We start from the raw sequence: 27,071 nt of genomic DNA on the forward strand, positions 1-27,071 counted from the left end.
GGGAAACCATGCTGGCAGTAAAAACGTCCGTAAAAGGCGACTGTACAGCACTACCCGTAAACTATCCACTCAATTATGCATTGGATTCCGATGTTGTTGAGGTCCTGTACTAGGGTGCGGTGGCAGACAGTGTCGAAAGCTGCAGAGAGGTCCAGGAGGATGAGGGCTGCTGTTTCCCCGTTGTCGAGAGGGATCTGATGTCGTCAGTGGCTGCGATGAGGGCGGTCTCGGTGCTGTGGTTGGCTCGGAAACCTGTCTGCGAGGGGTCGAGGGATCCGTTTGTCTCGAGGAAGGTGGCAAGCTGTCTGTTGACAGTCTTCTCGATGACTTTGGCAGGAAAAGGGAGGAGCGAGATGGGGCGGTAGTTCTAGAGGTCAGTGGGGTCCACTGTTGGTTTCTTCAGGAGGGCGCTGAGCTCAGCGTGCTTCCAGATCTCCGGGAAGGTGGCGGTGTTGAAGGAGGTGTTGATGACGTCCCAGAGTTGGGGTGCGATGATGGAGTCGGCCTTGTTGAAGACGTGGTGGGGACAGGGGTCGGTTGGTGATCCGGAATGGATGGTGTTCATCGTGCGGGTGGTGTCTTCGGTGCTGACCGGGGTCCAGGTGCAGATGGTGGTGGTGGGGGGCGTTGGTTCGGTGGTTGGGTGCGTGGTTGGTGCGCCGAAGCTGTTGTGTATATCGGCGATCTTGCGGTGGAAGAACGAGGCGAGTGAGTCGCAGAGGTATTGCGAGGGAGTGATGTCGTTGTTTCCGGCGCTGGGGTTGGAGAACTCTTTGACGATGCTGAAGAGTTCCTGGCTGTTGTGGGCGTTGTTGACCTGTCGTTCTTTGAATGCTGTCTTCTTGGTGGTGCGGATCAGCTGGTGGTGTTTGCGGGTGGCGTGCTTGAGGGCCGTCATGTTGTCTGTGGTCTGGTCGTGGCGCCAGGCTTTCTCTAGGGTGCGGCAGTTCTTCTTGGAGATCTTGAGTTCGTCGGTGAACCAGGGGGCTTTCTTGCTGCCGGGTCTGCTGGGAGGGTTCTTCAGTGGTGCGAGGTCATCTGTGCAGTTGGTGAGCCACCATGTGAGGTTGTTGGCTGCTTCGTTGGGGTCCGTTGTGCTGGTGGGAGGGTTCTGACGGAGGGAGGTGGCGAGCTGCTCGGCGGTGATCTTGCTCCAGCTCCTGCAGGGAATCTGTTGCGGTTGGTGGTGAGTCGTGGTTCTTCTGAAGCTGAAGTGGATGCAGCTGTGGTAGTCCTGTGGAGTGGCTGAAGGAGATGTGTTTGCTGGAGGAGAAGACGGGGTCAAGCGTGTGGCCGGTGTAGTGGGTGGGGGTGTTCACCAGTTGCTTGAGTCAGAGGTTAGCGAGGTTGTCCACAGGGTGGTGGTGTTGCTGTCCTTGTTGTTCTCCAGGTGGAAGTTGAGGTCCCCTAGGAGTATGTATTCAGCGGAGGGGAGGGCGTGGGGGCTGATGAAGTCAGCGATGTCTTCGATGAATTGGGTGCGTGGTCCTGGCGGCCTGTAGATGAGGGTGCTTCTGAGGGTGGTCTTGGGGTCGGTGTGTATCTGGAAGTGGAGGTGTTCGGCGGCGGTGAAGGTGTCGTCGGGGTTGGTCGTGATGAGGCTGGTTGACGCGGTCCTTCCGGGTGATCTTGTATCCGTCCGGGATGGCTATGGCGATGTCAGGCGCTGAGGAGGCGTTCATCCAGGTTTCTGTGAGGAAGGAGACGTCTGGTGATGTTGTGTCGAGCAGGTTCCAGATTTCGACGGCGTGTCTGTGGACGGAGCGGGCGTTGAGCAGGATGCACTTCAGGTGGTTGCTGCTGGTGCTCGGCTTGTCGGGTACGGTGCAGGTCCGTAGGCAGGTGAATTTGCAGGCTTGGCAGGTGAAGGGGTGGGTGCGTTTTGGGGTGGCTCGGTAGCAGGTGGGGGTTCGTCCGGCGTTGAGTGTGTTGAGGGTGGCGGCATGGTAGGTCCGTCGTGTGGTCTGGCGTCGACGGGGGCCAGGGGTCTTGGCGCTGGGCGCGGTCCAGGCGCGGACGGGCGTAGACGGGCTTGCCTTTGGAGCGCCTTCGGCGTGCCCGCTGCGCGTGCGCGCGGGGACCATTTAAGGCCAAGTAGGAGGGAGGAGCAGCTGGGAGGCGGGAGCGGGGGGCCAATGGGGTTAACAGAAAAGAAAGGGGGCGGGGCTGCGAGGGAGCAGCGGTGGGAAGCGGGGAGCGGAGGGGGGGGATCACCCTTGAGGAACCATGACAAAAATACAAGGCGCAATAGTCCTATTTACAAAAAAGAAGCAATAAACAGTAAGTCACAGTAGAAATACAGGACACAGACAGCTGGGCACAGAGGGGCAAAAAGCGGAAAAAAACGGGCGGAAATAGCGAGCTGCAGCGAGTGGGCACCTGAGGCCAGGGATGGACCTGTGGCGCTGGGGGAGGGCCACGCCTACAGCTGGTGGGCCATGCGGTGTGGGGGTGTCCTGGAGCAGGTCTTTCAATATTGTCTGTACCACCAGAGACTATTATACATTTGTGTATTTTGATGGAAGGATAAAGTGTTTTCAAATGTTCTGTCTTATTAAACACGTGATTTAAATGCACTAGATCTCTGTGAAAATAGTCTTTTTTATGACTTTGTAAATATGGATTTAAGACATTATTAGAACATTGAGAATTTGTATATATATTCATGTCCAAATTTTATTGATAACTAAAAATGAAATAAATCAAATGTTCACTTTGATGTGTCTGGCGCCTTGAAACCCTCCGGGTGAGTAGCGCGCTATACAAATTTCTTGATTCATTGATTGGCCATTACAAAAATGAATGTACTTCCATGTCTTCCTTTCTGTCCCATTAGTCAACCATAATGCCTCCTTGTTGAAAGACTACTTGAGTATTATTTTATATACACAAACCTTTTTCCTAAACTGCACTATCTTGTGGGAAATATTAGGGATAATTCATGACTGTGACGCATTAAAGTAATAGTTTTGTCAAAAAGCTGCTGCCCAGATATAACCAGTTAAGTCCTATTAGAAACACAAATAAAGGGGAGAGCCATTGCAAGAATATAACACTTCTATTGCATGCCAATTGTGTAGGAACTTTTTATTAACTATTATATTAATTGATATCTACATATGTTTTAAGTAGATGTGTCTTACTATATTTGTATTGAGCAGGATTTCATTCCTCATGTATATTTACCAGTGTACAGGCTGAGTCATTGTCACTGATCTGCAATACCCTTTTTGATCAGATAGCTACGATCCTCTCACTGTGAAGAAGCTTGCCATTCTAGACTTGGTTGCCAAGTGGGATGACACCAAAGCTGATGACCATGGTCACAGCCATGATGACCCAGATGAGATACATGGCCAAAAGCATGAACCAATTCCCTTCCCTCAGAACAACGGCCAGAAGTTCAGCCATAGTTGCAAGGAAATCAAAGCAAAGAACCCCGCAAGCCGAGGTGGGTGAAACACATTAAATGATAAATACTTTTATGGAAATGGTTCTCTTATCACATCTGGATGGGAGTTACAAGGCAAGCAACTACAGTGTAAGTAAGCAGGACCACTTTCATGTGATCCCTAATCGCACAATGACGAGAAAATTAAGAGAATATCAATAATTTCAATGTGCTTTTGCCTACTCCATCAGTTTCCTTTTGCATTTACTATCATAAAGTAGCTTAACCTGAGTGCTAAGAGCAAAAATGATCAACAACTTAACTGATTTGAGATCCTTAGTACAGGACTTTATTTAGAGTTTGGCGGGTGGGGTACTCTGCCCGAATCTGATAGATATTGCATCTGCCATACTACAAGAGCCATAGGCTATAGAGCACTTATACCAAAGTGGGCTTTTTATTGAGTACCAAAGAGGTAGGCAAAATTCCTTTGAATGGAAATTCACAATGATCAACCCCATAATTTTAAATATCTGTATTACATTTATGTTAAAAAAATGACTTCATAATGTTCTGTCAAAATTATAGGTCCTATCTAAGTCTGTTTTCTATATCATGGTTTCCTTAAACTAGAGGTCAATTCACAAAAGCATATATGAGTACCACGAGAAGTTCCACATGAGTACTCTTTTATGTACCCTAATATGTTTTTGTGAATCTGCCTGAATGTCCCACTCTCTCTTGGTAAAAGTGCAACAAGGGAACATTTCTTTCTAGATATAGTAATTGCCTATGAATACTCTAGTTGATTCCCATGTTATTCTGATTTTAGATGTTTCAAGTCCAATGCACCAAGTCATGTAATAGTGTGTTAAGGAGTTCTACAGGAGTATTGCTAGATGAACTCCAAAATGCCTTTGTGAATAATATTCCCCATTCTGTATTACACATATCATCTCGTCATTAAAATATTAAATTTTCTGGTAAGAATTTTGATGTCTTTTCTTCAGAGGTGGTTCCTATTAATATTAAATTACAAAAACCATTGATAGAGTGCTTATAATTTATGATTATGACTAAAAGTTAGTGTTACTACTTATTGTAAGTGATGGATGGCCAAATTTCAATCTCATTCCTGTTAAGGAAGGACCATTAGCCATGTCTGATGTTGGCAGCTGGAAATATTTTTGCTTTCAGAAGTAAAGGGAGTTTTTGTCACCCTACTCTTGATCAATTGGCAATATGTAAGGCTATTAAGGGAAATCTGGTGCTGCTCTGCAAGCAGCTCTCTAGTTACCTGTATGGGTGAGTTTGTCGTTAATGCCACAGATCTCTGGACACTCTTAATTTTCTAAATGTAAGCATTTATTCCCACTTTTCAGCACTCACACCTGTGCCGTAAAAAGGACACCTACCACTCGGCTAGATGGTCAGGCAGCACTGCATTACTTTGTCAAATTGGAGAGCTTAGTGAGGGGAAAAGGTGCGTGTCTTCACCACAGATGCTTCCTTATCATCACAGGACTGGCTAGGGGTCAGTTTTGCATTCCATGCATAACAAAGGGATAGCAAGTACTTTAGGGCAGGTCTGGACAAAATCAAGAGAGGCAAGGGTCCAGTCATTGGCCAGGGTAGCTTCTTGAATAGATTGATGCCTTTTATCATGTGACCACCTGACATCATCAACATTTTCTGGACCACTTCACCAAGATGGAGAACAAGGAATGGAGAAAAGAGGACAGAATATGAATTCCTTGGCAATGAATTTGTTAGCTATTTCATACTGTCAACAGTGGCATGACCCGAGGAGAGCAGAATATATATAGATCTGATACTATGTGTTGGCACACCTTAAGGGGGGTGGGGCATCAGTTATGGAAAATGTGCTTCTGCGTTGTGTCCAGAACCTTGTGTCACATAGTGTCATACGGCTTGTACCTCTACGGTAAAACCGTGCATTTGTTGGACATCACAAACATCAGGATTGTGCCAGACCGATTTTTGGCACACCTTCAAGATATGTTGGCTTATAGTCCTGCTAGTCCACAGTGCACCATCTGCACCCCTAACCTAACAGGGTAAAAAATATGTGTGCAACTTCTGAACATGGCAACCCTGTCTCCCCAAGAAAATCATGGTAACAAACTCAGAACCCCTTTGCTTAGTTACTTATGCATACCCTAAGATATACACAAGAAATACACAACATGCGGTTTCAATATTTAATGAAGCAGTATGATTCTTGATTAAAATATGTCTGTTGCAATAATCAACAGAAGGAAACAGAAAAATGTAATTAGCATTATGAGAATGGTGAAGGAAATGAATATCTCAACAATTGTGCTATAGCAATGAAAATATGCGGCCATAAAAGTACTGTAATATAGTGTACTCCAGCCTAGCTTTTCCCTAACCTAGTCTTGCCTAGGGGGGGGGGGTAATCTGCCAAATCTGTCTAACTCTCCATTACCTGTGGGTCAATGTCTACAAGCTGCCCCTCTTGGTGTAGAGTTGGACAGCATCCATCGCATGAGTTAACAGGAATAAACTGAGCTGGAATTCCGGCATGGATTAGCCTCACAGCATCAACTAAATGCTCCTCTGAGTAAACAAAGGCTTGATGTAATAAATATATGTAATGACATCCTCCATGTTGTCATGCCGAAAGCCCAAGTCAGACCGGTACTTGTTTATTATATTATGATAGTTCTGTCGCCGAGAGGCCGAAGACAAATAACATTGTGCATGCTCAACATAACCCTTGAACAGAATGATGAAGGTGTCTTGATAGAGTGACTACGAAATAGCTTTGTAAGCAAAATTAATTTGCAGAATGTTATCCTATATGTACAGGCAAATGAATGTGAGTCAAAAGTCAATGTGTTTCAGGAGACTTTAGGTCCATGTCGTGGTCACGAACTGGACATCCCTTGTAGACATATCTGTAACCTGTTGGGCTGAAGCAACACCATGTAGACACTTCGCAAATGACAACAAATTGATCTTTTGCAAACACCCGGAAACTGATGTTTATTTATAAAAGGCGTCCTTGCCTTGGGCCGAGATCTTGATCTGGCTGCCATTGTTTGTGTGTTATAGATAGCTATGTCCCCATATGTATGAAGACAACAACCACGTTTGCACAGCATATGTATAACACTTGTACATGGTGTCAAGGTAGCATGATAGTGTTCTTGCGCGTTGATTCTGTAAGCAAGAATAGTTTACAAGAAAGTAATCCAGACTGTCACAGACGCAAATGTTTGTCAGATGTCATTGTGTAAAAGTGAAGGCAACTTCAAGAAAGACCCGTGTATATAATGGCAGTGTTTCTCTCCAGGTCTACCTGGAACACACGACACCCACTCGTAGGATATACGTCAACTAAGAAGCTATTCAAATGGAAGAACCTTATTGCTAAAAATGCAGCTGTATATGCAAAGGAAATCTTTAGTGTCATAAAAATCAAAGTAAAAACTGCGTAAAAGTCAATTATGAGATTTAGAAGCACAAAGAAAGCCAATTTTTCAAAACATAAACGCAATAAAGGGTCAATGTAAAAAACTAATTAAAACAGACTGAATACATTTTCACACCAAACGAAATAGCCAGAGTTTATGTGCTCTGAGTGGTAGAGAAAACATTTCAGTTCCCAGCAGCCTCAGACAATGATCCCAGAGGGACACCTGAGCGCAAGTTTATAGAGCAAATATGTTCCCATCCAACCCACACAGCAGTGGCCGAGGGAGTAAAAACAGAAAGTCGGGTTCCAAAGAACCAGAGCCAAGATCCAACCGATCTGGGCAGAAAGATCCCAGGGAGGCTCATAGAATGCTACCAGGAGCAATGGAATATACAGGACACAACTATACATATGGGCTTTTAAGGTGTCCACCAGTATGTTTATGTCTGAAAGCTCAACCAGTTGCGATCCCAGGCATACATCCAAGGCACACTTGAAAGTGCACAGCAGACAGCGGAACACGGGCTGAACGCAGTGAAGCCACACAAGCTGAGATGATAACAACCAATGCGTATTTAGTTCTTTATACAAGGGTGCACCAAAGCAAAGACTATGTGCTCATGGCACAGTAGCAAATGAGTTCACTCCAGAACCATTTGATCTTGTAAGAGGACATCCATTACAGAGCAAAAATCTTAAAATGACTGTCCTGGCAATCAGCAACAGGACCAGCATTTATAGATCTTAAATCTGCATTTGATATAGTGCCCCATAACAAGCTATGGGACAGTCTTAAGGAATCAGGGATGCCCGCTGAGATGTTATTTTTCATCATAAAATTACATGAATCTACTTATGCCCAAGACCGTTGGCGTCAACAGGGTGAGCTAACAAAACGTTTCCCTGTGAACAAGGGAGTTAGGCAGGGGTGTGTTCTCACCCCTACCCTCTTCTCGTTGTTCATAAATAATGTTATCTCATACTACTCCGATTATCCTACGGACGCTCCTACTCTTGCAGGACCGAGGGTTCCGCTTTTAATGTTTGCAGACGATATACTAATTTTGTCTAAAACACAAGTAGGTCTGCAAAGAGCCCTCGACCGATTTAGTCTTTTTTGTAAAGACCACGACCTTGTAGTCAATGTTGACAAGACCAAGTTCATGGTCTTGCATGAATAAAAAAATGTGAAAGCTAGAGTAGAAATGAATAATTTGTCCCTGGAACAAACCAACTCCTTTACTTATCTGGGTGTTACTATGGGCAAAAGGCTGAACTGGAAGCCACAGATGGATCTGTTGGTCTTGAGGCACAACCAACTAGCAGGGGGCCTCTTAAAAGAACACCGGCGATCCCAAACCAAACCAGTTGCTCCGGCTCTATTTACCAATGCTAGGTTAGAGCTTCAATTATTTAGGGAGCTGAACTTTGGGGCTTCAAAAATCTAGTTCCATTAGTCCAAGCTCAAAACAAGTTCCTGAGGGCATTGACCGGCCTTCCTCAATCCACATCTCTTAGACCATTACTTGCAGATTTGGGTTGTGTTTTTTTGAGGGGGCTGCGGGCTTTAGACCTCTTGCCTATTGGTGAAGACTATGGACTACCCCGGAGTTGGCTCCTTATGCACGAGCAGTTAAGAATATTAGAGAAGCTGATAAATCCAACAAAATCACATGGTTACAAAAGATTAAGTCGTGCTCTACACGAACCGCGGGAAATATGAACGAGGAGACACCAGAATGCTGAGATTGGGACAATTGAAGAATTCCCTGTTGAAAACACAAAAGAAATTAAATAACCCCCAATCACGAGGAGAAGTGATACTGGAACTTTTTTTTTAACTCTGGTGTCAACATGTATCCTTAAAATCGGAAAGAAAGACCTATAACGCGGAACAAAGCTGTTAATTGAATACAGAAAAAAATTTGTGAACTGAGATTTATCACAGTATAACCAGATTACAAAAAAACAACTATCTGGAATCAGCTTCACAATAGACAACGTGGCTGAATGGTGAATAAACCAAAGAATTGTTTTTAAATTGTCCTGAGGAAGGTGGTGCGTACAGCAAAGATCCACCGAAACGCGTCAACTTGGATTTATTTTATTCGAATGTATTGCCAAATGTTTTTTACAATTTTACATCTCTTTAGCCCCTTCGATGCTGATGACGAGCTCAGCTCGTCATCAGCCACGGGGGGCGTGTGCGGATGACGAGCTGAGCTCGTCATCTAACGCGGCTTTTGCAAAAAAGACACGTAGCGCAAAAATAACCGCAGCAGCGATGCGGTTAGAGTGTTTCAATAACAAGTATGTTAGATACGAATAACAGTATGCTGATATACATATGAATACCCGCCAAAAGAGATACATATATGTGTTTTTTATTGTGAAAATTGTTCATTGTGAAAATTTTTATGCAATTTGGAATTGTTTTTATAAATAATACAAATACCTCGGTTACGTAGTATATATAAATCTTAGATTGTCAGTGCTTTTTGCGGTTCCATTTCAGCCTGAGAGTGCAGAAAGTATGAATAATTGGGTCATTTACATCATAGTAAGACGTCCATAGGGATTTATCTGGAGATCTCCAACTCCATAAAAATCGAGGTTATAGAAACTCAAGGGAACTCTCTGCATTTGTTTGTTACAAAAGATTAAGGCCACTTTATTGGCTATGGGCCTCATCCATTTGTGGGAGGACCCTGAAGGGAATCCTTTCCCTTTAAAAATACACTTTAAAGCCATATACAGGGACATGGTTATCCAAAAGTCTTTGGCTCTGGTTAATAGTGCTTCCCTAACAGGTCTCTTTCTGGATCACAAAATTTAATATAGGCTGGAGGCTTATTGGGATACCATCACGAGCCCTGGTGACAGGAAACTCTAGCACCAATTTAGAGTGGGCTCTCTCCCCCTAAAATCTTTTACTAAAAAGTGGGGGATCAATCAAGAAACAAAATGTCACCTCTGCCCATGTGAGGAAGAGACCTTACCGCATCTTCTGTTTGTATGCCCTGCATACAAGGGTCCTCGTCATAAATGGCTTAAGCCGGTTTGTGCTATAATAGGAGCAAGATATTGTCAAACGGCTTTGTGTATCTTAAAGACTGATACTAGTGAAGTCATAGTTGCTGCTATGGCTACATTTTGGAGCTGGACGTGGGCCCTTAGAAGGATTAGTTTGCAAGGTTCTATGTAACATGATTGTGTTGAGAGTACTGTGTTTTAGTCTTCTCTGATATATCCTGCTCATAAGAATGAAGGTCTAGCCATAACCTTTGTAAATAGATGTAATGTTTTTTATTTGTTTTTAGTAGGAAAGGATTTATTATCATTTTATTGTTGGTATGTGCCTAGAATTTTAACAGAATTTCACCATGATATGTTTAATATGTTTTTTAAAAACAAAATACCTACCATGAATTTTAAATATCTGTATTGTTATATGTGTCTTTTATGATTATTTATGATGGAATAAAGACAAATTTTAATTTGAACCGGAGCAGCGGAAGACCTCAAAAGATGCACCAAAGGACAGAGTGAATAAAAGATTTAGGGCTTGATGTACAACCCATTTTTGCATGCGCAAACAGGTTTACGAACCCGTTTGGCATGCAAAAACATCATGGGCCATATACAAATCCTATTTTGCGAGTCGCAATTTATTTATGACTAGCTAAATAGGTTTTGCACACTCACAATTACCACCTACTTCAAGTCGGTGGTAATGCATTCTCAAATGGGAAGGGATCCCATGGGACCCCTTCCCCTTTGCAAATGCAAGCTAAAATATTTTTAAGGCCAGGCAGTGGTCCCAGGGACCACTGCCTGCCTGTAAAAAAGGAAACAAAAATGTTTCATTTTTTTAAAAATGCATCCCGTTTTTCTTAAAGGAAAACGGGCTGCATTAAAAAAAACAGCTTTATTTAAAAGCAGTCAAAGACATGGTGGTCGGCTGAGCCCAGCAGGCCACCATCCCTGGGAGGACCTGTCATTACCAATGGGCTCGCAAATTGCGAGAGGCTCATCATTATTAAAGAGCCGCACAATTTGCAACCCCCATTGGGAATCGCAAACAGTGTTAAACACACTGTTGTACAATTTATTCTGCGACTCACAATTTGCGACTCGCAATTAGTCGCAAATTGCAAGGCTCAAAATAAAATGCTCGTACATCTGCCCCTAAATGACTCCGAAAAATTTCTGGAAGGTGCTAACCAACCCAGAGCCTATACTTTAGAAAAAAATTGCTATTCCCTTTGTATTATACATATTAAAAATACGATGCACCAGCTCCCCAAAATGTAGTGGGAAGTAAGAGTGGAGTAGCGCCTGCATTTCTGAAGAAGACCTTGCTACCTGAAGATCAAACATCTCCTTAGCAGTAGTTAAGGCCACATACTTTTGAAACAGTATGGCTTTCAGTTTGTTCAGGGTGTTAAAAATACATGGTAGTAAGATTAATTGAAGGTCTAAGCGTCGCCTCCATAACTGTACGGGTAGGTGGAAACAGTACTTGAGTACAACAAGTAACAGCAGAAGAAACTGTCACCAGATAGGCATCTCTCGGTTTAATTCAACAGCAACCTTGACCATTCAACATCAGGTAACTCCCGTTAGAGAGTAATATGAAAGTCGGATGTATCATGGATGCCAGGGAACCTTTTAAGTATCAGGACATGTTTGCCACAGAAGCATTACAAGCCCCATGTAATGAAATATCTTTGCAAACTAAGGATACACTTAAAGTACTCTAGCAGTCTGAACTGCTGAGAAATACTTTATTCCCTTATTTCAACAACAAAACTTAAAAAGGAGTTCCCAAGACTTGTGTACAAACCCTTCTTCTAACATTTCATATCTGCCCACTTGGTGATGTTGTAGACACTACAGGAAATACCATGAGGAGATTGGCAGTGTAATATACCCATGGATTATCCAATCGACGGATACCATTTCAGCAAAGATGAAAGGTAACTTCTCTAGCTTCTCTATGTGTAACATAGTGTATTTAGCATCTTCTTGTGGCATAAGTATCCGCTGTTCTGTAAGATGGCATGAGGAAAACAGACTTGTGACGTTGATATGTCACCATGGCATATGGCCAGTACGTAGTATTTGTAATGTCGAGCTCAATAGCATAATAGACCTAAGTTGTGACTAATCATGTTGTAACATGGACATCTGTTGTTGCACAATGTCTATTACCGAGGATACTATGTTTCCCAGAGTGTATCCTAAATGATAAGGTGGTCATACCATTGTCAATCACTTTAAGAGCTTGTTCTAAATTAGCCTTATCGATTTCTCGCAATCTTTCAGCATCCTCCTGCTGAGAGGCCTTCCATATTTTGTTGTACATTGCATACAAGAAGCGCTTTTGACATGGTTAATGGGTAGCTAACAAATAGTTCCTAAGTTCCAGCTCATCTGATAAAAGGGACAAGTCAAGGTACAACTTCCCAACACTGTAAATTGTCACCACCGTTGAGTGTTCAGACAGCACGTACCGCATAACAGGCCTACTTGTTTTAAAACCCTCAGTGTTGTCGAAGAAGCATGCCTGACATCCGTTCATGTCTAGTGTCCAAACTAACTATCCCTTCCAATTGGGGTCAGATTATTTGTATGTACTCTCTCTAGGAATCTCAAAGGGGTGGTGCAGATTGAAAGAGTTAGGGCCCTGTACCTGTGATAATATTTCAGTTCAGGATACAATGCACCTCATAATGTTTTGTGACTCCTATAGTGAGATCAGAAAGAGGTTTTTATTCCCAATACTAAAAAAGGGTTTTATTCAAATAAAGCCAGCCTTACTGTATTTACAGTTATTAAATGGTCCTAATGAAATTTTTTATATAGCCTGTTTTCTTGTGGCAGCTGCTAGATTGAGGAACAGCTGTGAGGAAAGCCCATAATCAAGGGGGTTTTAGATTACTTGATTTTTAATCCTTTTAAATTATTTTAATTATGATTGAAATTTTTATGATGTGTATATTGAATTTTTTGGATGTACTGTCACTTTTTGTCATAAAATGCATTGTATTTGCCTAGTACTGTATTGCACCTTTTGCACGTAGTCTGTTGTGGCCGGATTGCATTATATTGTTGGCACTGTATTCTGTATTTTTGCACACATATGTCTGTATGTCTGTGTTGTACTTTTATGGTTTTAACTTAACCGAATAAAGTGGTTTGATGATGATGATGATGATGATGGTAAGTACCATTACACAACATTGTATCTGATGTATCCTCACTGTAGTGTGTTTTTCGTTGCCAGTTTTCAAAACGTGCAAATGTGGCAATTTGTGGTGTGTTTAAATCTTTAATCTTGGTGAGTCCAAGTCATATTTTTTGCACAGCTTTGTTCAGGAAAATCATTTGTTGTGGAATCAGGCATGCTCTAAACAAAGCCTCAGTTTCCTGAACCTGTCAGTCTCTTGTCTCCCATATAGACTTTATATCTATGGTGTACTTCCAAAAGTCAAACCCTGTACAGACAGCTGGGAAGTTAGGTGTCAGTTAGCATATTTTTCTTTGCAGGTGATGGTGCAAACCTAATATAATTTGAGTCAGGGTCAGATTTATTGTAAGCAGAAACCTAAGCAAACTTCTCTGCAAATGTTTTTTAACTACCCCATGGAGATGTAGGGCAATGTTTCCGTTGGGTCTAATTGTAAACTGCACGTTGAATACTTGCTTTATGCAGAAAATGGTAACCGTAATGATGAAAACAAACCATGTCATCATAATTTGATGTACCATCATACAATTCATCAGAAGAAAACACAGTTTCATTCATTAGAAACAGTATTAGAGGTAATGACATGATTTAAAGAATTTTTTTACAAAAGTGATATTTTTAAAGGCTCAGTGGGGCCATTCACATCATACAGTACCCTATCCCAAACAATACCAGCTGGACCTGGAACAGCTATAATGTTCACTAGGGAAAAGTCTCTTCGTTCTTGATTTGATGTTGAATGTGATTTAAGAACCAAGTTCACCAGTTACACTGCAGAGCGTTCTGGGAGGGAATTTCCATTCCGAAGCAGGAACAATACAGTCACAAAACCAATCCAAAGGACTAGGAGAAGGAAGGCAATTATAATCCAAAGATGTCTCCATGGAGACACAAAATTTGTCCTTTTCAGCCAAAGATAGAAAACAAACACTTTCAGCTTAAAAGGAAGAGGCAGTGGATGAGGTGGTGGTGGATCAGTTGAATCTGATGAGAAGTCATCAAAGTCGATCAAGCAGCCAGAGTCCATCCAATCTATTTTTGGTCGCTCAGCAGGCTTTATAGAACTGGGAGATGACTCGATCTGCGGTATATTGATGTAGACTGTGTTCTTTTCAGGTTTCTTAACTGAAGGCTTCCATGTGGACTTTCTGTACGGTAATGAGAGGAGGTAGGTAGCTACCTAGGAGCCCATGTGGTTTACTGTTCAGAATAGGCGACATAGTGTGGTTTGATCAGATCAATGGGGACAAATCTTTTGTCTTTGTGACCGGCAAGGGGCGGAAGAAGTACAGTTCTGGTACTTTCAACAGCCAGGAAAGGTACAGGTGCTCTGAAGGACGCCCAAATTCTTTCTTGTCCAACTTTTTTCTCTGACCAGATCACCAACCTTGGGATCCAGCCATGCCTTGTCGAGAATACCTTCACTTCTCCAGTGAAGGTGCTTTTTACTTGGACGTTGCTTTGCTCGTCCTAGAAGCTGTTCATTTCCTGTAAAACAGTCAAACGTTCATTGATGCCAAATGGTTTTTCCAGCGCCACTGTGCTGGTATTGTTGAGGTTTGGAACCTACACCTTAAACCCAAACAGGATTTCATAGGAATCTGACCACCAAGGCATTTTCTTGACATGTTATTGAATTCCCACTGGCTCCTATATAGGCGATGGACCCAACTGTGACCTTAGTCTAGAACTCTCGCCATTAATGACTGGTTTAGGTCACGTTTTGTCTTCTCCACAAGCACATTTCCTTCGGGATGATATGGAGATAAGAGACGCAGGGTCACACCAAAATTTCCCCTGGCCTCTTTGTAAGCCCTAGAGCTAAATGTCAGACCGTGGTCGGAATGTACTGTGCCACCTGCGTAAGTCCTTATAAAGACTCGTAGATCCTTTTATAACAGTCTGGGAGTCAGCCGACTGCTGTGGCCAAACCCACAGGAATTGAGAGCAGAAATCAATTGGTACCAAGACGTACTTGTAAGCCCCATCTGATGACAGCGGCTGGGTTGGTCCAAATTGACACAAGTCTGAGGCTTGTTTGAAATAAGTAGAAGTGTCCGGTGTGGACGTGCTATGCTGGAGCCCTTAATTTGCTGGCAGATGTATTTAAGGACAAAATCCTTGGTCTGTTTATAAAGACATGACCACCAATGGTGCTGCTGCAGTAATTAAATTGTAGCAGCCACCCCGCATGTGCAGAAGCCAGACCCTCATATGCAGCTAGTATTAACGTCAATCTGCGATCAGTCTTTGGTATTACTCTATCCCCCACTACAGGAATCTGAGCAAATTGTATGTTTTGGGCATCTAAGTTGTAGAGTACTTGAGTTGAAAGCCTTTCAGTAGGTGGGTGTCTTTGCGAGCAACATTGACGGCCACCATAATGTCTCTGTCTATCCTCGTGCTAGAACAAGTAAGTCCAGCAACCGCAGCAGTGTGAACTGCTCCTTTTGTGGCTTCATCTACCATGGAATTCCCTGCAATGTAAATCCCAACACGTGGATGACTCAATGTGTAAATTACATGAGTCAAAGGAAAGCAGTCTTTCAGCTTTGCCACCTGTTCCCAAAGCATCTCGTGCTTTATTGTGCAACCCTTTGAATCTCTGAATGCATTCTGCCTCCAATAGTGTAGGTATTCATTATAAGACTGGACACAGTAATATGAATAGCACACTATAAGTGTGAGGAATACAAGATCAGTATTTCCTAGTGCCAGAATTAGAGCCTTTAATTCTTCCAGCTGTGCTGTACAGTCACCAAGTGACTGTGTGTAGGTTTTCTCAGGATGGAATTCTCAATTGTGTATGCGCCCTTTCACAATTGCGTACACTTCGAAGTATTGGTGCTTCGTCCTTTAGGCAGGCCGGCCAGAACCATCAGTATGTATGATATAATCATGGCAATCTAAAGGCCTTATTTCATTAGGCAGAGGATATTCTTGTTCGTTCTGTAGAAAGACTTGTGTTTATAGTGTAGAATCAAATATGTAGTCTACATCTGTTGCTGTGAGTGAGTTAGCCCATTGTATCCATTGGAACACTTTCTTTGGTGATGACCTCTAAGGTCGGCACCGGGGTCACGACAATTATAAGTTTACCCTGAGCCAGGGCTCGTTATCTCACCACACGGCTCTGCACTGCTGTCAGCATTTTTTCAGTAGGTGCAAAAAGCATTTCAGCATTAGTGTACAAATGCGATTTATATGTAATTGGTACTGTTTTACCTTTATTAAACATGTCATATGTGTACTTTGATGTTCCTGCAATGACGTGGATCACCAGGTTTGTGTTTGTAAATGTTTGGAAGCTAACATTTAAGCTTACACGGAACATAAAATATTTGTGTGTTCCTTTGTACAATGTGTGCTTGAGAAGTCTGGACATATCAAGTCATAGAATTGTTTAACCTATTTTGCGTGATCGGGAATGTATGTTCTGCCAAAATGTATGAATACCAACATGGATTGTAGTCTTTTCAATGTTGTTGGAGGTTGAAGCAGCGCACATTTCTCTAAGAACCTGTATAGGGCTGACATGCGGAGTAATCTACCAATTACAGCTAGATCTGCAAAGGGAGGAAACTAGGTTGGCCTTGGTTCAGTCTGGGGACATGACCCCTTTGGACATACAGCAAGCAGAATTAGATCTCCATAGACGCATAGAGGATACCTGGGCTCCTTTCGACAGATACACCCTGAAACAGTGCAGACAGGGGCTACAAAGTGAGGAAGACAAAATGGGGCACCTCTTTGCGTGGACATTGAGCAGGGAGACCGCCTCCCCGAAAATAACGCACTTACTCACCCCGGATGGCAGGTCAGTGGCCACACAACAAGGTTTAGCAGAAACGTTTAGTTCTCACTTGCAGGAAGTGTATACAATGGACTCTGCCATCCCCATGTCAGATAAATCCCATTGCTGGATAGACTGGATGTCCCGCAGTTATCATATTAGGCCATAGAGAAGTGGGAGTCTCACCTGACACTCGAGGAACTCAAAACCTCTTTGGGCATGCTTCCTCATCTGAAATCCCCAGGAGTAGATGGATTCCGGGTTGAATTCTACCAGGCCTACCTGAGGAGATGGCCCAGTACTTGCTTGAAGTCTTCCTTGAAGCGACAGATGCAGCGTCCCTCCCTCTAACTATGTGGGAGTGGGAGATTTGTATGCTCCTGAAACCAAGGGGGGCGAATTGAACCCAGCAGCATACTGGCCAATTACTATAATCAACTCAGATGTTAAAATCTTATGTAAAATACTAGCAAACCGACTGGCCCCTCATATGTCTACCCTATTCCATGAAGACTAGTGCGATTGTATTCCGGGCAGACATACGGGAATGAACCTTAGGAGACTTGCACATGTATTACACAAAACCGGAGATCTGGATGATGAGATGGCGCTGGTCTCTTTCGACCTAGTCAAAGTATTTGACACAGTCGACTGGGGATACCTGTTGGAGGTTCTCCGACTAATAGGTTTTGGCCTTCATTATTGGGAATGGATCAAACTGCTTTACTGAGACCCTGTAGCCAGGGTCAGGGTGGGTCAAGTTCTCTTGGACACCTGGGCATTGGACAGCAGTATAATACAAGGTTGCCCCCTGTAGCTGCTACTGTTCGCCTGGGGGATCGAACCATTAGCCATCAAATCCAGACAGCAATTGCAGCCATATAGCATCCATTTAGGTGACATACACCACATCATATTGTTGTACGCAAATGACCCGCTATTTTATATCTCGTCGCCTCGCACAGCATTGCCAGAGCTCCTGCATTTTCTAGTGGAATTCGGCAGCATCTCTGGCCTTCGCATTAATCATATGAAATCTTATATTCCCGCTTTCCTCCTTGGTTGGTACCCAGACAGACAGCCTCCCCCTCCTGGGGTTACGATGGGAACTGGTAGCATTTAGATGCCTGTGAATACAGATCACTCACAGTCGGGCAAAACCACTGAGACACAATATGGGCAGGGTACTTGACTTTCTTTAAAAATCTGTAAATTTCTGGAACACATTACCCTTGTCCTTAGATGGGCAGGCTGGCCATCTCTAAGATAGTACATCTGTTGAGATGCCTGTCCATGTTGCAGAATACCCTATGTCCCATTCCAACACAAATGTTTTGTCACCTTAACTCACTCCTTACGGCTCTCTTATGGGCTTGTAGGAGAAGCAGAGTAGCTTTGACCACAGTAACCAGACCCTATTCTTTGGGAGGATTGGAGGTACCACCTTCGTACTTCTATTACTATGCTACCCAGCTGCAGCACGCAGCTTGATGGCTTGACACAGACCCTAACTAGGAAACGCATCTATTGAAGGGAAGGGTGGATGCAGAATATCTCCCAGTTATTAATGGAGGGTAAGGGCACACTGAGGGACACTCCTCCCTACATTGTATGACAGACAGATCTATAACAGTGGTTTGTAACTGTAGTTCCTAAGCACACACTGTTCCATAGAGAGCTCCCAGTCTGGATTCTCAAGCAAGTAAGGAAGATGGCTCTCAGTTTGTCCTTCCTGGCCTGGAGGGAGGGGGATTGCAAGCAATGGGGTGGGCTATTGTAAATGCTTGAGATGCATTCCATCCAGACCAGAGGCAATTTTTACAACACACAGGGTTCGCAGAAATAGCTAAGCAAGCCTGGCCAAGCTATCCAGCGGTCCTGCGGACTACCCACACTCTCGAGATACTTCTCATAAGTGGTGCAAGCAGACACTTAATTACACATCTTTACAGGACAATGAGCTCAGATGCAGTAGGCGTTCACCATCGGTCTCCAGGGGCCTGAACTTAGACCCTGATACTCTGATTGGGGATGTGGATTGACAGTGAGCATGCAAACTCACACACACAGACACACACAGTCTCGAGCAATGCCCTCTTTCAGCTGATACACAATAATGTCCTGCAAAGTACCTATTTAACGCCCATGAAACTTCACAGAATGGATCGGTCTCACCAAGACACATGTACACGATGTAACACAAGTGGGGCAAATTTCCTACATTTGGCATGGTAACGCAACACCATACAATCCTTCTGGCAGCTGGTAGTCGGTGTATTGACACGGGCCACATGGCTGCATATTGAGCTGACGCTCCCAATGCTGCTTTTGGGTTTTTTTTTTAGATGCCAGAGGGGCCGTAAAAATTACTTATAAATTTGGCCAATTGGCAATGGCCCGGCTTAGAGCTGTTATCACGTGGCTGGCCCAACACACCCCAATGAAAGAACTCTGGCACAGGGATATAGCTGAGTGAAAGGACGGCAAGGTAGATAGCACGATAAATACATTACAGGCTCCGACAGATAAGCTCCTAGCCGGCACCTCTGGAGAGACAGCGGACACAGACTCAGACCTGACACACATTAGGCAAAACACCTCAGCATGGGGGAAGTACAGGCATGAATGTGCAGGGGAACACCTTGACCTGTGGCAAGGTCCCCACAAGGGCCCTCGAGGAAAGGGGAGACTTCAGTCCAGTTCCAGGATTACATGGAAATGCTATATGGCAAAGCAAAAACAGGGAAATGATGGACGGAGTACTGATACTTTTCAGAACCTCACTCCCAGTCACAGATGAGTCTGTGGCAAACGCTCTTTAAGTTTTAACACCTACCCCCATTTTTGTGCTGTGTGGTATACCCTATGGAATCTCTAAATCCATTCTGGCTCCAATAGTGTAAGTACTCATTGTAAGACTGGATACAATAATACGAATCACACACAATTGTATGGGAAATCCGGAATCTGTATTCTCCAGTGCCAGTATTAAAGCCCTAGTTCTGAAAGCTGTGCTGTGCAACCACCTAGTGACTGTGTGCAGGTCTTGTGATGGTGGAATTCACCATCGTCAATTCTATCCCTAACAGCGGCGCATGCTGGCAAGTATTGGTGTTTTGTCCCTATGACAGGCTTTGCAGAAATGTCAATATAGATGGTGTATCATACTGTTCAAGAGACATAACTTCATTAGGCAGTCAATATTCATTTTTGTATTGCAGGTATGCTTGTGTCTAAGTATAGAGTTTAATCTGTAGTCGACATCTGTTGCGGTGAGAGAGTTGGCCCACTGTATCCATCGTAAATGTAAAGGGTTAGAGGTATGAATGCTGGCCTTTGTGACAGAGTCAAGGGCTGGAACTGGAGTCACGACAATAATGCATTTCCGCTGAGACAAAGATCTTTCTCTCACTAATGCTGTTTGTACCGCCATCACAATCTTCTCGGTTGGTTAAAATGCATCTCAGCATTGGTGTATAAATGTTATTTAAATTCAATAGGTAGAGATTTAACGTCGTTAGTGTGACAAAGGTATACCCGCAATGATACAGATCATCAATTTGGTGGTGTTTACACGTGTGTAAGTGTTTTTAGGCTAGCATGTCAGCTTGTACTGAACGTAAAGTGTGTGCTTGAAAAATGTTTATGTATTAAGTCGTAAGGCAGTTTAACTCGTTCTGCATAATGTGGAATGTAAGTTCTGCCAAATGGACTCAAGTTTCTTCAGTGTGTTTTGTGGTTGTAAGAGTGCACACCTGTTATGGCCGGATTTTCTGATTAGATGGGATCAGCCACTAGGGGCCCCTCTAACCCAGCCAGAACGTAACCACATCCCTCCTCAGGACCATCTATCCAGGCACCTGGGTACCTACCTGAGGATGGGGAACTCGCAATATACAAGCTCATATTATTAGAAACACCACTAAATCTATAGGGATACTAAGAATACTCGCTGATTACTAAGGATATCCATGCCCTACACCACACTCATACCTTATAGTCTCGCGGCCACTCAGACCCAGACTGATCTACCCCAGGGCAGATATGACACACAATCCGGCGTGTCTACACATGGGCCTGCAGAACCCAATGCTCTCTTTTCCAAACGGTTTACAATCCGGCAAACCTCCACGTTGGTAATCCCCCCCAACGCTCTCACTTACACAAGCCACAATCCTGTGGGTATACACGTTGGTAATCCACCCCAACGCTCTCACTAACGCCGTATATCAACGACGACCACATTCCTATGAACACCTTCAGTTATATGTTGGGAAGTCTCTCTCTCCCTATTCACTAAGGGCTTGCTACTACAATATTAGGAGTTAGCCAATTAATATAATGTACCTCTTATTCTTGGCATCAAAGGTTCACTCGCTCCCTATTTATTTGATCACCACTTACCTGATCGGGATTGAACATCCGTTCACATAAACAATCATCAACTAGGAACTACATTTACCCAGATTGAACAAGAATACAAGGCACATTTCAGTTCACTAATAAACTGGGGTTTATTAACAATATAAACACCTACACAGATCTATATTGTAATGGACACATCCACATGTAACTGACAAAGACTATAGATAGAACACACCGCTGCAAGGAAAAGGATTAGCAATACAATAGCTTAGGGAATAAAGACAAGATTAAGATGCAAGTGTAAAGTAAACTAATATGACAGGACCGATATCACCTGATTAGTGTGAAGTCTTGTTCTAGCTGTCATCTGGGTTCCTCTCTCGTCTGTGCCTTGGCTCATCTCAGACTCTCTCTCTCTCCTGCACTCTTGGATACACCTCTGCGCTGATCATTTTGCACTGGACTCCTCTCCCCCACGAACTGTCTCCACCTTCCAGCTTCAATCTAATGGTTTCTGACGCTCTGATGCTCTTCATTCCACTAGCTTGTTCACTCTGTTTTAACTGTCTCTGTGCCAATGTCCAATTAACTCCAGCTGCTCCCACAGGTTAGTCCACGATCTCTCCTCCGTCTCTTCTAAAAGGCATTACTTCAGACTCCAGCTATTCACACCTCCTCCTGATAAGTAACTGCTTCTGACTGCTTCCTTCAGTTCCAGCTCACTGACTGTTTGTCTTCTCTCTGTTCCAAGCATGTCCTGTCTCTTCTCCTCTTGCAATTCCACTCCTCCAACTCTACCAACACTCTCCGCTCCTTCAATTCAACTCAGCTCTCTCTAGCTTGAACCCTCTCTCTCTCTCCTACTCCAACAGCTCCTCACTCTTCTACCACTCCAGCTTGACTCCTCTCCGCTCCTCCAATTTCACTCGACTCTCTGGCTCCGCCAACTCCACTCGACTGCCTGACTCCGCCTCTGCACTTCACTGATATAGAATGCTGTTTCCTCATGGAAAGTTCCAGACATCAGCCCGCCGCCCATCAGATCCCTGCACCACTCCGCGTCAAGGACACACACCCAGCCGGCCGGCCTTTTGTTGTGTCTTCCACACAGAGAATAATACAGCCTACCGATAAGGGCTGGCCCAGACCGGTTCTCTCCAAGTGAAAAACAGCTCTAACTATAAACTTTACCTTTACTCTAAAAGCCTCTCAGCTCCATCAAGATGGAGTCCCTCTAGTTCTAGGCCTGTAGGCCTGAAAGGGATGAAATACCCCTTAGCTCTGTCAGAATACCTACATAAACCATACCAATGTGTCAAGTATGTCAAAGCCAATAGGCAATAGACAGGTTAGAGTCAAGAATAAGGGATCTATCATCATATTAAGCAGCTATCCTCTTCTAGGTCTGGAAAAAGGGCTTAAAAGGGCCAACACAAGCTAAGAATACCTATCCTAGATGTGAGCAAGATTAAAGTCTATATCACTGCTAAATAGAGCCAAAAACCCTGCCAAGACATTCCACCCTTAGACTTTATTTTGCGAACATCTATAAACAACAACATCCATATAAACAAACATCAACACAATCTATCAACAAACCAAAAACCAAGAAAACTCTCTAAAATGAATAACAACTTAAGGAAATTCCACCTGAAACTCAATGTAGGGAATACAAATCTAACAACCAATTGAAAACAAATCAAAGCACCCTTGACTTGAATGCTGAAACATATCTAAGATTTGATCTGATAACAACAGAAACTAACCAAAGCATCCTCAAACTAAATGTGCCTCAACTACTAGTGATAACTGGTGAAATCTAGTGATGTAGGGACTTATGTGTTGAATGAAAACAGCAAGGGGCCTAAATGGGGCCTAAATGGGGCCTACTATGGTCAACTTAAGCTAATGATGACTCATGAAATCTATTGGTGTAGGGGCTTGTTTGTGGGATGAAAATAACAATGGGCCTAAATGAGGCCTACTGACATTGGTCAACTTAAGGAAAAAATTTGGTGAAATCTGAGAAGTAAACATGACAAACGGTTCTCAAGGTCTGGGCAAACATTAATACATAATCATACTAAAAGACACATCTCCCAGGACAACCTAAAGTCTAGGGTAACCACCCTTTGATCAATCAAGGTGAAAGTGTAATAACAGGAAAATAAAGACAACCCCATTTCTACAAGATAGCTGGTGTAGCACCAAGCATAAACTTGGTGCATACAGAAAAGCACAAAACAGTTAGCACCTAGTTTCTTCACACTGTGGAACACATGTGTGCACCACCATTCTTTTTTTTTATCCCTCCATACTGTTTTGCAGAAGGCAGGAAAACTATAATAGGTGACTGCATCCTAAAAAGCAAAGATAGTACTACATAAACATCAAAACCATGAAGACATATTTTTTTTTTTTTAAAGAAGTGGGGCCTGTTTGTAGTGATTGCAAAGAAAAACATGGGAATAATGCAGGCCAAGGAATAACAAAATCCTTTTGCGGGAAATCATATCATGATGGATTCTGTCACCACTAAAAAAAGTTGTATTGTTTATGTCAAAAATATAAGTCCAATGTCAATTTTGGGACATCAGTGTAGGTCACCACCCGGCATCTTCGGTATCCGGACACTTCCTTCGATGCGGCCATCCACCACCAATCCGGTCTGGTCTGGTCTGGTTCCATCTTCCAAAAATAATAAACTAACATAAAAACATGAAAGTAAAAAACTAAAATAAGAAAGGAAGTGGGGGGGGGGGGGGGGTACCGACGCACACACCAACACCACAACCCAGCAACCTAGGACAAGAAAAACAAGTATCATTAATCTTGCAAAATAAAATTTTCTATTTAAAAAGCACCCCAAGTGCTTTTCATTATTGAAAAGAAAATATCCTAATTAATTAAAAACATTAGCAAAATCTAATTTTTAAACACATCCAGAAGGGCCTAGTAATACCCTAATCCTCTGTGAGACAGCCCCTCCCTTCAGAAGGAGGTTCGTGCTCAGAGTTTTGAATCTGCTCCAAAAAAAAAAATACGCAGAAGCCAGGCTACAGTGTGAAGTAATTTGAATCACTGCCAAGTGATGATCTCATAGCAGGAGCAGGGCGCTGCAAGCCTCACTTTCCCTAATCAGGGAAGCCTACCCAGGTCTACTGTATCGAACTAACTCCAAGGGCCAAGAGTCTGCCAACTACTCTGCATGTGCAAGAATCCCTTATCAGCAGGCAATGAAGCTGTCTGCGCCGACAGCCAGGAGGAGCGAGTTGACCCCCCCTTACATAAACATTCCGTCCTCGGAACAAAATTGGATTTTGGCCAATCATAACAAGACAGGCCGTGTTCGGAGCCTGCAGAGGAAAAAACCCGCCTTCACAAACCAGCTGGTCTGCCAAGGTCGACAAACACATTCTTTGTAAGCTGTTCCCAGGCCTAATTCTCTAACTAACGAAAGCTAGCATTTTAAAAAAAACAATTCTGTTACAATGTACTGCTACTTAAAAGCTCCACTTTCTAAAAAGACTTTAGTCTAACTAATTCAGCTAAAAGACAAGACATTTGAAACAGGGGCATTTATTTAGCATGCAGATCAACACACAAAAAGGGGCAATTTACTTCTGCACACAAGAAAATGCATTCTGCAATTGAAAAAACGAATTATCATGGACTATTGGGTTTAATATTTCTCTGCACATACCCTTCTATCAACAGCTTGTTTACCGTGCAAGGTATTACCTTTCTATCAACAGCTTGTCAAAGTACATAGGCGAGCCTTGTAACTAAATGCAAATTAAACTAATGTAAGGGACACATAGATAGATGGTAGTGTGTTATAGTTATCATTTTTAACAATATATTCTGCTCCACCCTAACTATACACACAAGCATCCAAAAAATAAAAATATATACTGTCAGCTGTTGAAAGAGAAATAAATTTAAAACAACATAAAATGCAGACACATTTCACCATTGTATTTTGTTCAACCAGGGACAACATGTAATTATGCATTACAGCGTAATTTATAGCGCAAACTTTTCAATTCAACCTAATAAAAGGGCCACATTCAGATATTATCAAACAGCCATTTATTTTCTAACTGAGTGGGTTAACTTACATTTGCATATTAAAACATCTACATTTGAAAAAAGTTCAGCTTGCGTCAGGGAAAATCATAATGAGAACACATTTATTTTTAAAAGCACACGGTTGCCTTTCACTAATTAAAAGCACATGTTACCATGCACTGTCGAGCAAGATTGATTATTCTCAACCTGTGATCATTACAAAACATCGGCCAGCACATTCCTTTCTAGATGGAAAACCCTCAAAGAAATAATTAATGAAAACAGCCCGTAGCGTGCGCACACCAACTGGGCCATCTTCTAATATTTCACTCATTTTAAATCATGCATTCAAAAATAATTCTCCACACGTCTGTGGATGCATATTAAGAAGCACATTTAAAAGAACACAGCTCTCTCCGTGCAAACCCTTATCTCAATCCGACTGGCTGATTTATAACTTACCGACCTCTAAGAGTCAGACACATGAAGTCATCAGTTCCAAGGCAAACCCACACAAATTCGTAGACGCATTTCAAAAAGAATGTTAAATGAACAGAGCCCTTCGCTCAGCACAAGATGTTACCTTTCCTTCAAGAAGCTGACAAAGCACGTAGGCAGACCCAGGAACCAATAAAAGTCAAACTCAAACCACCAATCATCAAAATATTCACTGACTTTTAGAGTCAGCTCAAATAACCATGCAAGTTAAACAGCATGTTAAAATAAATACTGCCATCACAATTCAAGATATTAACCCTTTGGCAGCTCAAGCACAATCATTCCCCAATGTCCGCGGATACATGGGAAAGTCATGAACTCATCTCTCCACGTTTACAGATAACACGTACGCACATCTTCAAAACGTTATCCCCAAGCACCCGAGAGAGATCCAGCCGTAATGATAACATGCCCTGTCCAAGCCATGACCACATGGCGCTATTCACAAGCCATATTTACAAGACAAGCTCTCCACAAGTAACATATCCAAGGCGCAATTCACAAGGAACACAGCAAGTCAAAATGAGAACATGCTCCTCACAAGCCACATTAACATGGCGCTATTCACAAGCCATATTTACAAGGAGCTATACGCAAAGAACTCCACAAATCATATAACAATGAACACATTTCACATTGCACAGCATAAGCAGATGCAGCAAGCAATTTAATGGACAATTTAAAAGCATTTTTCACACACATTTGTACAATTGGACCATCACAAAGATGTTACTGGCTCCCTCATGTAATGCCATCCTTCAACCCTGACAGTTCAAACACCAAGATGAAAACCATTTCTTCCACCCTGAATAAGCCAAATGCCATGATGTAATGCAATCTCCTCACGCTGCAACTGTTCAAGCCCATAGGTCACACAGGCTACATAAACTGCCAAACTACGCCAGATAGAACTGGCGCTCAGGGCACTCCCTCACAACACATGGGAAACAATCTAAGCACATGGCCAGGCACACAGGATACGTATCCTGTTCGTGACGCCAGATGTTATGGCCGGATTTTCTGATTAGATGGGATCAGCCCCTAGGGGCCCCTCTAACCCAGCCAGAACGTAACCACATCCCTCCTCAGGACCATCTATCCAGGCACCTGGGTACCTACCTGAGGATGGGGAACTCGCAATATACAAGCTCATATTATTAGAAACACCACTAAATCTATAGGGATACTAAGAATACTCACTGATTACTAAGGATATCCATGCCCTACACCACACTCA

The 27,071-nt window shown here is 43.1% G+C and overlaps 1 protein-coding gene across 1 annotated transcript in view; it reads left to right on the forward strand.

Moving 5' to 3' along the window:
* Positions 1–27,071, forward strand: part of LOC147677758 (intelectin-1-like) — an 83,440-nt gene that overhangs the window by 12,059 nt on the left and 44,310 nt on the right. Inside the window, exon 3 of the mRNA XM_086946498.1 lies at positions 3,239–3,451. Coding sequence (XP_086802624.1) covers positions 3,239–3,451 — 213 coding nt within the window. The remainder of the gene's footprint in view (positions 1–3,238; positions 3,452–27,071) is intronic.

Source organism: Lissotriton vulgaris, chromosome 12 (assembly GCF_964263255.1).
Source record: "Lissotriton vulgaris chromosome 12, aLisVul1.2, whole genome shotgun sequence".
NCBI lineage: Eukaryota > Metazoa > Chordata > Amphibia > Caudata > Salamandridae > Lissotriton > Lissotriton vulgaris.